We start from the raw sequence: 13,618 nt of genomic DNA, 5'->3' as shown, positions 1-13,618 counted from the left end.
TGCTCTTAAAAAAAACAAACATTAAGCCATACACAACAAAACATTTTAAACTCGATCCACGCACGTATGAACAAAATACCAGCATAAAAATGAAAATAATACCAACATAGAAACGAAATTAATACCAACATAAAGACTACATTAATACCAGCACAAAGACTACACTAATACCAGAACAATATCACACAACTCAAATAAGAACCATCATTCGAATCGGATGGAGACTTCACGCCATGCACGAATATCTACAGGGGTCTCTAAGTCTGCTATTAATTGGAAATAAAAATGAGTATAACAGCACAGGTCAGCATGCAATTAGGTACAACTGATTACATTCTATTACTAAAACATTACAGTGTACATCAATAAAGTACTAGTAATATAAAGGTAGTATTGCACGTGCATCATGCGCTACAGTTAACATTAATTGGTGTACGGTGAGTGTGCATCTGTGCATGTTGGGGGGAACGTCACTAACACGCGATCATGAAATTTCAGTACATGCAACCCTTCCTGACCCAGTTACCTTGAGAGTTAAGTCTGGGTTAGGGTGAGGTGCGGCAGTTGTGGTTGTGGTGGTAGCTGTGGTGGAGGGGTGACGAGGCTGCTCCACTGAGTCAATCAGAGCGTCCTGCACGTCAGGCTCCGATGCTGTGGTGGGTGTTGACGACCCAGTGGACGAACCCTTGCCCTAGGGGGTCAGTGGGAGGGCCAACTCAAAGGGCTGAAGGGGGTGATGGGAAAGAAGGAGAGGGGCAAGGGACGAGGGCATTGGAAAAGATGGAGGCAAGGGAAGAGGGTAGTGGAAATGAAGGGGGCAAGGGAAGGGGATGGAAGAGGGCACTAGGAGCGAGCAGGGATGGATGGTGATGATAAGAGGAGGATCTACATGACTGAAGGGGCATTGGAAAAGGGGGGAAGAGAGGGATGGGGAGGGGAAGAGAAGAGGGAGGGGCGAAGAGAAGAGGGAGGGAGAGAGAAAGGGGGGGAAAAGAAAAGAGGGGGGGAAAGAGAAAAGAGGGGGGAAAAAGAGAGGGGGAGGAAAGAAAGGAGGGGAGTGAGAGAAAGGAGTCGGGGGTAGGAAGGTGATGATGGAAGGATGAGTCAAGGACAGAAAAGGGGACTGGGAAGGAAGGGAAGAGGGAGGCAAGAGAAAGGAGTAGGTGGGGATGATGATGAGGGAAAGATCGGAAGGATGGAAGGGGGTGTTGGGAAAGGGGTGAAGGAAGGAAGGAAGGAGAGAAGGAAGAAAGGAAGGAAGAAAGGAAGGAAGGAAGGAAGGATGGATGGATGGATGGAAGAGGGATAGGAGGAAGGAAGGAAGGACAAACAGCTAGAACAACGGGATGGACAGAGATGCTTGCAAAAAAACAAATGGAAAAACAAATGAGAGAAAATACTAGGACTGAGGAGAAAATGCTCCATCCATCCATCATCCAATCCTACGTTGCCCCATGAGGAGCGTAGAAGCCCAGGGCTAGGCAAGTTGGTCCTGACATTTAAGATGAGTGACCAGCATCACTCATCCCTGAGTGGCATTATGTGAGAAATAAACCTCAACCACCCCTTGGATACAAACCTTCACCGGCTCAATCCAATTGGAATGCCTTAATTACTCACTAAACTACCAGATGCCATAATTTGGTTATATGGTTACCACCCAGCATAGTAAATGGTTTCCTGGTATATAGGAAACCATTTGGCTTGTCACTCAGTGCAGAGTCACCCACAGGCAGATAGAAGAGGAAAGAATGAAGGAAAGAAAGACAGAAGAGGGAGTGTAAAGTCACTTGTAGGCAGAAGAAAGAGGAAAGAATGAAGGAGAGAAAGACAGAAGAGGATGGATGGAAAGAAGGATGGAGGAGAGGAAAGGGCAGACACCCGAGAGCAGCACTACATCGAGCGAGTGGATGGTGAGCGCCCCCACCTACTAAAAATAAGAAAAGGAGAGAATGCTAAAATGAAGGAAAGGAGAAAGAACGCTTGGAGTAGAGAGAGAAATGTTATAATCCAGGAAAGGAGAGGAAATGCGTGCACTAAAGAGAGAAAAAGAAATGCTGTGAGACTGAAGATGGTGGCGGAAGGGAGGTGGAGGTGACAAGGAGAAACGAAAAAGGAATGGAGCTCTCAAATTCTGCGATGGGTGAGGATAGTTTGAGAATTTACGATGATGATGGAAGGGAGAAGGCCAAGCAAGGTCTTAGGAATGATGGAAGGAGGTGGGAAGGAGGTGGAAAGGAGTCGGGAAGGAGGTGGAAAGGAGCCAGGAAAGAGGTGGGAAGACAGTAGGGGTATATGGGAAGGGAGACCTCAAATTCTGTGATGGGTGGGGAGGGTGGTGGAGGGTGAAGCATTGAGAGAGCAATTTTAAGAATGGCATAATAAGTGATATGAGGGAACAAGAAGAGATCGGAACACTGGAACTCTGATGGATGTGAATGGTTTGAGGATTTGAGAGGGTCAGGGAGGACATGGGGTCAAGGAGGGCAACAGGTCAAGGAATGCAAAAGGTTGAGGGAGGTCTTTGTTACGGCAGGCGGTGGTGGTGGAGGTGGTGGTGGTGGCGGTGAAGGCTGGGCTTGGGACCTGGGATGTGCTTAGTGTGTGGTTGTGCTGGTCTAACCCACCACCTTGAACTATTAGTAGCTCGGTACCCCCAGTTCAACCTCTTATCCGTTATTGTGTATCGTACTGGGTCAATTCTGTTATGTGTCGTTAAGTTTACATCATAGTTATCCCTTCATACTCTCCCCATTTCTTCTGTTTCAGGTCAGACATTTGATTCTGTTGTTAAAAAAGAACATGCAATTTTCCCGTAAGTTTAAAAAATTAGTCCAAATTATTTCTTTCCCTGCATGAACCCTGATAAATTATTATGCTCCATCACAAGCAAATACACTCAAATACACTCACAGACAAATACACTCACAGACAAATACACTCACAGACAAATACACTCAAATACACTCACAGACAAATACACTCAAATACACTCACAGACAAATACACTCAAATACACTCACAGACAAATACACTCAAATACACTCACAGACAAATACACTCAAATACACTCACAGACAAATACACTCAAATACACTCACAGACAAATACACTCAAATACACTCACAGACAAATACACTCACAGACAAATACACTCACAGACAAATACACTCAAATACACTCACAGACAAATACACTCACAGACAAATACACTCACAGACAAATACACTCACAGACAAATACACTCACAGACAAATACACTCACAGACAAATACACTCAAATACACTCACAGACAAATACACTCACAGACAAATACACTCAAATACACTCACAGACAAATACACTCAAATACACTCACAGACAAATACACTCACAGACAAATACACTCAAATACACTCACAGACAAATACACTCACAGACAAATACACTCAAATACACTCACAGACAAATACACTCACAGACAAATACACTCAAATACACTCACAGACAAATACACTCAAATACACTCACAGACAAATACACTCAAATACACTCACAGACAAATACACTCAAATACACTCACAGACAAATACACTCAAATACACTCACAGACAAATACACTCACAGACAAATACACTCACAGACAAATACACTCACAGACAAATACACTCACAGACAAATACACTCACAGACAAATACACTCATGATTTAAATTTTCTGCTCACCCTTTACACCCACACTGGGATGGAGGGAGTGTACTGTACTTTTTTTTTTTTTTAAATGGAAGGAAGAAGGAACCAAAGGCCAGGAGCCCCCAAATTGTTCCCTCTGAGAAAAAATAACAAAATAACAGAGCCAAGTTCAAGACCCATTCATTTTCATATGCCTGGACACACTGCATTAGGATTACCGGAGATCACAGGCAGTAGGAAATACAGAGGGAGACAGTTCCAGAGTTGACCTGTTGTATACATGAAGGGCTGGGAGTAACGGTTAACTTACACCCCCAACTACTTACCTACCTACCTACCTACACTGGAGGTCATAGGCAGTAGGAAATACAGACAGAGGGAGACAGTTCCAGAGTTGACCTGTTGTATACATGAAGGGCTGGGAGTAACGGTTAACTTACACCCCCATCTACCTACCTACCTACCTACCTACTGTACACTGGAGGTCATAGGCAGTAGGAAATACAGACAGAGGGAGACAGTTCCAGAGTTGACCCCAAATAAAAACCCAATAATCCAGTGTTATCCTTCCATCTGGTGACCTTGTGTTTATAAAATTTCTTCTCCCACCAAGCTTTTATCTATTTTTATTTATCTATCAGTGACCAGCCTTTTATCTATTAAATTTATCTATCAGTGACCAACCTTTTATCTATTATATTTATCTATCAGTGACCAACCTTTTATCTATTTTATCTATCAGTGACCAACCTTTTATCTATTTTTATTTATCTATCAGTGACCAACCTTTTATCTATTTTTATTTATCTATCAGTGACCAACCTTTTATCTATTTTATTTATCTATCAGTGACCAACCTTTTATCTATTTTTATTTATCTATCAGTGACCAACCCTTTATCTACTTTATCAATCAGTGACCAACCTTTTATCTATTTTTATTTATCTATCAGTGACCAACCTTTTATCTATTATATTTATCTATCAGTGACCAACCTTTTATCTATTTTATCTATCTATCACTGAAGGGGTAAGTAACAAACTCCATCAACCCTTTTTACAACTCTAATTTTTCCATAAAGTTGAAAAAATTATATTGGAAGGAATTCAAAAAAAATATATATATTGGCTTATTCATTACTCTGCCGCCCTTGAGTAATTTCTGTTTAGTGTGAGGCTTTGGCAATGATTTCTCTCTAGCTGGTAGTGGCAATAAAAGGTAGGCAGAAATTACGCCTCATGTGTACATTGTCACTACACACATACATAAGATGCACATACACACACAGACAAGACACACACATACACATACAGACAGAAGACACACACATACATGCAGACAAAAGACATACATACACACACACAAAAGACACACATCCACACACAGACAAAAGACACAAATACACTGAAAGAGAAGACACACACATACATACAGACAAAAGACACATATATACACACAGACACAAGACACACACACAAAGACATACACAGACAAAAAACACACATACAAAAGATATACACATAAACACACAGCCAAGACACATAGACAAGACATACACATACATACACAAATAAGACACACCCATACTGGTACACACACACAAAGAAGACACCCATACTGGTGCACACACGCACACACAGACAAAAGACACACACACACACACACACACACACACACACACACACACAGACAAAGCACACATAAAGCTACATACAAAAGACATATATAAACACACACACAAAACACACACAGAAACACACAGACAAAAGACACACACACACACACACACACACACACACACACACACACACAGACAAAACACACATACACACACACAATTACACAGGCAAAAGACACACACACACACACACACACAAACACTGCAGAACCACTTACACATCCCTATGATACACTTCCCCACACTGCTGATTGAACTGGTCTGCTATGGCCTGTTTCTGTATCGCTGCATTATCGTCACTACACGCTATGTACAGGAAATACTATGACTACAGAACACTATGTGATTGAGGTAACTACTAGAATTCCAACCTTAGCAAAACTACATCGAGTGAGTGGATGGTGAACGCCATATAAAAACTACATCATAATTCTAACGCTTTACACTAATCCCATACAAACTTCCACTTAATCACTACAATTACCACCACCATCAATGATCTACCTTACCATCAATTACTATCAAATCTAAATCATACTTAAACGCTTTTCAAAATGTATTACAGTAAACCCATCATGAACATTGTGCGTAGTTCTTGAAAATCAATATCAATTTCATTTTTTTCCATCAGTTATTTCAATACAGTGGCACCTGCCTCTCCCTCAATTTAATTTTAATGAATCTGGATACAGAAGGTAACAGGTGTGGGCGCTGGGGGTAGGACTGTGAGCCGTAGGCTGAGAAAGACCTGGGATGAGACCAAAAAAGACGTTGGATGAGGTCATTCAGTGTGACCTCAGGGATCTGGGACTAAATAGGGAGACTGCCAGAGATTGAGCAGCATGGGGAGCTGCCAGTAGGTAACCAAGGCCAATGCAAGCAAGTGTTCTGGAACCTTCATTAATGAAACAAAAACTAAATGACGTCCTTTTTACTGTTGATACTGTAAATAATGTTTCTCGGCTGTTTTGCAAATATGGGAGGTTGGATTTAGCTTCATTAATCCCACTATAACAATGCTCTCACTTAAACTGAACGTATGTTCTCCAGACACCAAGGACAAACCCACAAACACTATACATAATGCACAGCTGTAGTCTGACAATTGTTATAACACTACTTAGTTCATGATGGGTTTATCGTACATCCTCTACTCATTTCTAGCAATGGCCTAAGGCTCTATCTAAAAACTAGGCATTCTATTTCAACTGCCACTGAGAAAGCAGGACAGGAACTTAAGCCCCAAGATACACTATAGCTATTAAAAATGTATTACATGGAGACGACCCAAATCCTGCTTATCCACCGAGGTACTGACCCCCTTCACCACAGCCTGCATGAACGCCTCCTTGCCCAGCTTCTGCCGCTGCTTGTTCATGGCCTGCTCCATCTTCCGCTTCTCCGACTCTATCCTTCTCCGCTTCTCCTCCAGTTTTAACCTCACGTTGTGCAGCTCAGAGGCCATCACCTGGGGCTCCATATTTTCATCTAAGGAAAAAGAGTAAAAAAAATGTGAGACAGGGTCACAAGAGGCAGACCGAAACAGAGACAAGACCCCACGAGCATAGCTCATTTCCTGTATATCACAATTAGGTAAATACACACACACACTGGAGTTATCGGATTAAAGGTTGTGTTGCTTACCACTAGCGGATTTGTTGTCATCGGAGTGGGTTTGGGCACTTTGTTGTTTCCACGTCGTTTGATTTGGCAGGGCGGCAAACGTGGTCTTCTTCTCCGACCCTTTACTTCTCTTTGATGAATCATCTTTGTCCGATTGCATGTATATGATATTTATCCCGCCTGGTAATTGTTCTTTTAGTTTGGAAAGTTCGGCAAAGCTGGTGGCCTTGACCATCTGTTTTTCCCTGTCGTACGAAACGTCACTCTCGCTCCCTGAGTCCGCCATGTCCCCCAGTACCTTCTTGGGGTCCCGCACCACCAGTCTCTCCTTGCTCGTGTGGTGGGAGAGGTCGCGCTTTTCCCGCTCCAAGGCCTCTCTCTCTAATTTATCCACCAGCCGATTGTCGAGCTCGTCCAGGCTACCCCGATGCAGGTCTAGCCTCCTCTCCACGCTGCGCTCCCGACTGTTGCGAGATTCGGGCCGCACGCTCCCCTCCCTCGACTCCCTGTCCATATTTGCACTCTCCCTCCTGCCGGTGTGGACGAACGGCTCCTTATCTGGGTTTCTGGAGATGTAGTTGAGGTTATCCTGGCTGCCACCAAAGTTTTCTATGGTTAACTGGGAGTCCTCGGCACTGATGGAGTTGCGTCGGGATCTGGAGCGTCCGTGGGGCCTTTCCTCGTATCGGGAGGGCATGCCGGCTGCGGGCAGGTCAGGGTGCGAGTTATTGAAGCTGCCACGCCTCCCCAGCCCTCGACTCCTCTCCCCGAGCTCCTCCTCCTTGCTGTCCATGTTGAGTTTCTCCTTAGCGGCCGATCGGGAGGAGTAGGGTATGTTGTCAAAGTCGTGTGACGGCCGCGGCGACTGTGTGCGCATCATGTCACTCAGTGTTGCCAGGCCTTTTGAGCGCTGCACCACGAAGTCGCCCTCCTGCCCATCACTCATTGAGCTGCTGGCAAAACAAAGAAAAACAAAAAGACAGTCAAAAGAGGAGGGAGGGAGGGAGGGAATGAAATCCAAATGCCAGATAGCAAAGATCACATGGCAATGGTTAAAAGAAGAACCAAGAAGTATTCTGATATATGACTGAAATAACATCTTCACCTCATCCTACTTCACACTAAAGAATGGGATTAGGTAAAGAACTTCTATCTATCTCTATCTATTGCCAGATGCCTTGATCCCATAAAGAACTATCTCTCTCTCTCTATCTACTGCCAATGCCTTAATTCCATACTGAACTTCTATCTCTATCTATTGCCAGATGCCTTAATCCCGTAAAGAACTAATCTATCTATCTCTATCTACAGCCAGACACCTTAATCCCATAAAGGGTGGCCATAAACAAATCACCTCCATGTCACCCTGTCCTAAAATCATCAAGATAAGGCAAGAATAAAATGAAAAGCATATCTCCCATTTCTGTGGGTTAATTACCGGCATTCCTCACACTGAAATTCACAGAAGTTTTCCATATATCACACTAAGTTAATTACAACTTTAACTTTGATATGAACAAATCGCCTCCATGTCACCCTGTCCTCTGCCATTTCACTGCCCTCCCCCCAGATCACACACCTCTCTCTCATAAACCTTTCCACTCCATCCCTCCATCTCACCTTCAGCCTCCCGCTCCCTCTCCTCCCCTCCGCCTCACTCACATTCATTCTCCTCATTAGTCTCTCACTCTCCATGTGGCCAAAGCACCTCAGTGTATTTCTCCTAACGCTTTCCATTACATCCACATCCACACCACAACACTCCTTCACTTCCTCATTTGTACTGTACTGCATAAAAAACGGAACTTAAATGAGAAATTACAGCAATGACAAATTTATCTATGTCTACCTGCAAGCTTATCTCTCTCTTTTCTCCTTATCTATTTATCTACCTATGTAGTGTCTATTTATCTCATCTCACTACCTATTTATCTGCGTTGCGTCTGTCTTCCCAAGCATACTTAAGCTGCGTGTACCCAACCATCCCTACTGCCACAGACACTGTTGGGGGATGAAGGTGGGGACTGGCAGAGATTGGACAGCTGCTCTACTCAGGACCATGCTTACCTACCTCTCATCTCTCTATCTATTTATCTATCTGTGTATTCTCTCTCTCTCTGTTTATCTATCAGTGTGGCACCTGCACTCACCTATCCCTACCACCATAGTCACTGTTGTAGGACGAAGGTGGGGGCTCGTAGCGATCGGACCGCTGCTCCAGCCGGGAACGTAGCTCACTCATGTCGTTGAGGTTCATCGAGTGAGACCGCTTTACACTTGGGGCACCAGCTGGCTTCATTCCTGCAAGGAGGGGCGGCGGTCACTACAAAAATCCCTAACACACTGCTTTCTAGGCATCGTAATTGTGTCCATGTTATATGTTAGTCACTCATCCACTAGGCTAGTAAAACAAGGGTAAAATTAGCCATTTCTTTGTTACTGTAGTCGCGGCGCACGACTCTGAGGTTGTCGTTATCGTACCCTGGCAACCTATCATTCAAAAGTGCATCCAATTTCGCACCATATTATCCACGAATCATATTATTTTGCACGAATATATTACATACAATTATCATTATACACGAACATATTATACACAAATCACATGCGTCTCACATTATACACGAAATCAGACGCACTTTTGAATGGTAGGTTGCCAGGGCACGATAATAACAACCTCAGAGTCATGCACCGTGACTACAGTACCATATTCATGCTCCTAGTGTCTATTGGTTATTAATCACCCACTGTGCTATTGCTAGTACTCTAAATGCTTTAAAAATAATAATAACTACAGAAAATAATACTAAAGACCCATAATCTAATGGCCATATCCAACGAAGAGTGTTGTGACGGTGCTGTTTCTTTGTCCGTGTGTGTGTGTGTGTGTGTGTGTGTGTGTGTGTGTACCATCTGCTGTATTAGCATCAGTGTACAGTACTTCTCTTTCTACGGTACATGTGTGTGTAACCCTGTATCACCAAGATAAGGTATACAAGTGTACCAAAGACTGCCATGGGAAGGTGAGTGTACAGTATTCAGCTTCACTGGGGTGTGAGTACTGAAGCATCAAACCTCAAAGAATATCCAGCTCCCTTAACCCGTACAATCCCGCCGTCAGCATGGTGTTGGCAGTACAAGAGTCTCGCTTAATCCCAGTGACGTGAAGGTGCCGATAGCAAAATCTGAGAACAGTAGCACGTCTCAAACTGCTTTAATCTAACTAATTTTTTACTAAGGAGTAGCTTAATGTATTGGCAACACTGTGTCCAAGCAGTTGTAGTACTGAGTTTGGGTCTGCGTGGGTGGGTAACATCAGTGTGCCACTGTCCGTCATAGTGTCAGAATGTCGCAAAAATCACGTCATTTTTCCACCTCACTGGACTGGAGGAGGCTGTTGAAATTGTCACACGGACCCTTCTGTTCCTTCATTTAGTGATTCTTCAGAGGAGAAAGACCTGGATAACTATTCTGGGGAGGAATATGAGCCACTGGAGGACCCTGAGATAGGGGAATCCCCCATTCTCACCCCCCCCCATTCTCTCTCATCCCGCCCAGCTGGGTGGGAAAACGTAGCTCATGGCTTGGGAAACTGGGCTACAAACACGACGGACGGCCATCCTGCTCTTATTTCTCCTATAAGGAGTACTTTTTTTGCTTTTCCTTGACTTATATGTCCTTTTGGATTGTTTTATGCAATAAAATTTTTTTCCGTTTTAGTCCGGGATTAGGTGTGTATAAAGTTGCAAAAATGCCTGGGATGGTACGGGTTAAGTTGTGTAATTATCTTTCTGACATAAGCTGGAACACACAGTCACTGAATGTGTTTTGACATTCCGATCCAGTTCTGTTCCACTGACGTCTACAAATCTGCTGCATTTCTGTAATATATCTCTGTAATTTCTCTCTGACATAAGTTGAAACACAGTCACTGAATCAGTTTTGACACCCCGATCCAGTTCTGTTCCACTGACGTCTACAACTCTGCCACACGTCTGTACTGTGTGAGTGTCGCCCCTGTGTGTGTGTGGTGTTAAGAGAGGGTCTGCCGAATGCTGAAGGACACTAGAGCTTCATGTTATCAATACTTGGTTCACATGGCCTTGTCAGTCATTATTGCCATCCCCACCAACCAGTCAGTCAGGCTGTCACATGAAATTTCAAAACTTTTAAGTAATGGTTACTCTTAGTTGTTGGATCAATAAATGGCTGCTGGCATTACCAAGTATTGATACTAATCAAGCCTTCATGCATGCAAAAAAAATGGCGTATTCTAAACCTACATAAAAATCACATTAGCACAAAGCAAACTTAATATTAGAAGCAAATATCAATTTCATCATTAAATAAATTTCAGAATGGCAAACATATAATTTAACCGAAAACAAAAGAAGCTCCGCAAACTTAAGAAACACAAAAATAATATTACAAAACTGATTTTTAAAACTCAGGGTCTGTCGTGTTGAGTAAATCCAACCACGGCCATATACAGGACTAAACCCATGCACGTCTAAAACCAAATAATAAACGTAATGACACTCAACACAACCAGCAGCCATTTATCAGAACCAAAGTGATGGGACAAGTTGTATGGAGGTGCTACCAGGCCCCTCTAAGAAGCACAACAGCTGCGTGCCGGGAGAAGGGTGCCAAGTTTGTGGTGAGCACTTTACCATAGGCCTCTAACTGGGCTGGGTGGCTGGCCCGCGCCCTTACACGCTCATGTGACAGGCTGTGACCGTGTTGGTAGTGGGCGGGAGGGGCGTCCCTGGCCGGAATGTTGTAGCTGAGGCCCTGGGGGTAGCCCCCACCCCCACCCCCGCCCCGATACAGCCCACGCCCCGCCACTGCTCCCGCCGGCTCCTGCTGGCCAGGCTGGCAGGTCTGGGCTGAGGCCAGATAGTATGAGTACTGATCACCGAAGGGCTGTGACTGGTGCTGTCGCCAGCAGTATATGCACTCCCGGTCTGTCACCTCATGATTGCATGACCACCACCACTGGGGGTATATAGACCCCCAGTTGAACCCCCCGCATGCCCCCTCTTCGTCACCTGCGGCCACACAGCCAAGAGGCAAGGGGTTAGTGCCAACATTACTGCCTAGTTATGCTCTGCTTCAGTCACTCACACTAGGGTTAGTCAAGTACAAAGCTGTCCTACTGACACACAGGACAACACTCCAGCCAACCATGACACCTCAACAACTGTACACAAATCTCAGGAGTTCTTCTGCCACACTCATAACATATATTTGGTGCTCCTGTGCATCTTGCAGCTGAAATAAATCACATTTTATTCAACACCATACATTCTACCTATTGTATTTGCTTTATCTACCGTATCTATCTATTGCCAGACGCCTTGATCCCATAAGGGGTGGCCACAAACTGTATTTTAAATGTGGCCAAAATCATGGAGGGCAAAACACTATAACTGCTGACACAAAAAATATTAAAACCTCAAAACAGTGTATCATTACTAACCATACACAAATTATGCATGCCACATCACCCCAAAATGCTGAAAACCCTCTTTACTAACAAGATGCCAAAAACTAAAGATACATTACTGCTCTTAAAATTACACTGGCTTTTATTCCACGTGGCCTTATTGGTAAAGCAGCCTCAATATTATTCTGTATTAAGAAGACTGGGCAATATAGATAATAATAATTCACTTTATTTCACACTGCAGCCTTAGACATCCAAACTAGTCATCAATAAAGGTTTAGAAATATTAGTAGAGAAAAGATATGGGCACTACAAGACATACAATAAAGACGAGTCAAAGGAGCATCCCCATAGCAGGTAAAGCAGTAGGAGTCATGCAAGTAGGCAGCAGGGAAGCAGTAGCAACTCTAGTCCGTCCACCGTAACTTGGCAAACACTTATTGATTACTGTATTTATTTATTTACTTATCTACCGTCCTTTTGCTGTTTATTTTAAGTTGCTGAGGGGCTGGATAAGACAATACCATGGCCCTACATCCCTTCCATGGCACTTCTTCATGACTAGCATCCTATTCTAGCGCTCTCCCATTAATAGTTCAGTATTCAAGATGGAGAGATGGCAATTTTAGGCCAGGCTGAAGTGGAAAGAGTGTAGAATTTTGCATGTGGATCCAAGGTCAGAGAGAGAGAGAGAGAGAGAGAGAGAGTGTGTGTGTGTGTGTGTGTGTGTGTGTGTAATTCACCGGGTCGGTCAGGATCACTTGATGGTCGTGATCGTCAGCTTTTACCCTCCCGGAAGGGAGCTGAGAGCTCATATAGTCCGATCTAAGGGCAAGGCTGTGACCTTCACACACCCACACACCCGTCCCCTTGCTCAAGGGGGACAGTAACCATCCACTTCGTCAGTGAAACTTTTCGCAACCTGAGCGAGGCGCGAACTCCTGTCCACCAGTTGGCAGGCGAGAGCGTTACCACTGCACCAGCGAGTGTGTGTGTGTGTGTGTGTGTGTGTGTGTGTGTGTGTGTGTGTGTGTGTGTGTGTGTGTGTGTGTGTGTGTGTGTGTGTGTGTGTGTGTGTGTGTGTGGGAGAGAGAGAGAGAGAGAGATGGAATACCTATATACATTATTTCTAGGCTATACAGTACAGCACTTTAAATATATCTAAAATGAAATGAGGTTGTAATGCATGAAAATAG

At 44.0% G+C, this 13,618-nt stretch overlaps 1 protein-coding gene across 1 annotated transcript in view; it reads right to left on the bottom strand.

Annotated features, from left to right (window-relative positions):
- Positions 1 to 13,618, bottom strand: part of Patronin (calmodulin-regulated spectrin-associated protein patronin) — a 111,695-nt gene that overhangs the window by 56,530 nt on the left and 41,547 nt on the right. The window contains exons 9-13 of the mRNA XM_080269650.1: positions 11,647 to 12,024; positions 9,124 to 9,274; positions 6,995 to 7,923; positions 6,669 to 6,838; positions 509 to 691 (exon numbers count right to left, since the gene is read on the bottom strand). Of these exons, the coding sequence (XP_080125776.1) occupies positions 509 to 691; positions 6,669 to 6,838; positions 6,995 to 7,923; positions 9,124 to 9,274; positions 11,647 to 12,024 (1,811 nt within the window). The remainder of the gene's footprint in view (positions 1 to 508; positions 692 to 6,668; positions 6,839 to 6,994; positions 7,924 to 9,123; positions 9,275 to 11,646; positions 12,025 to 13,618) is intronic.

This window comes from Coenobita brevimanus, chromosome 35, assembly GCF_032717465.1.
Source record: "Coenobita brevimanus isolate Jiangsu-jjx chromosome 35, ASM3271746v2, whole genome shotgun sequence".
NCBI lineage: Eukaryota > Metazoa > Arthropoda > Malacostraca > Decapoda > Coenobitidae > Coenobita > Coenobita brevimanus.
This window is presented reverse-complemented; position numbering and strand designations above follow the sequence as displayed.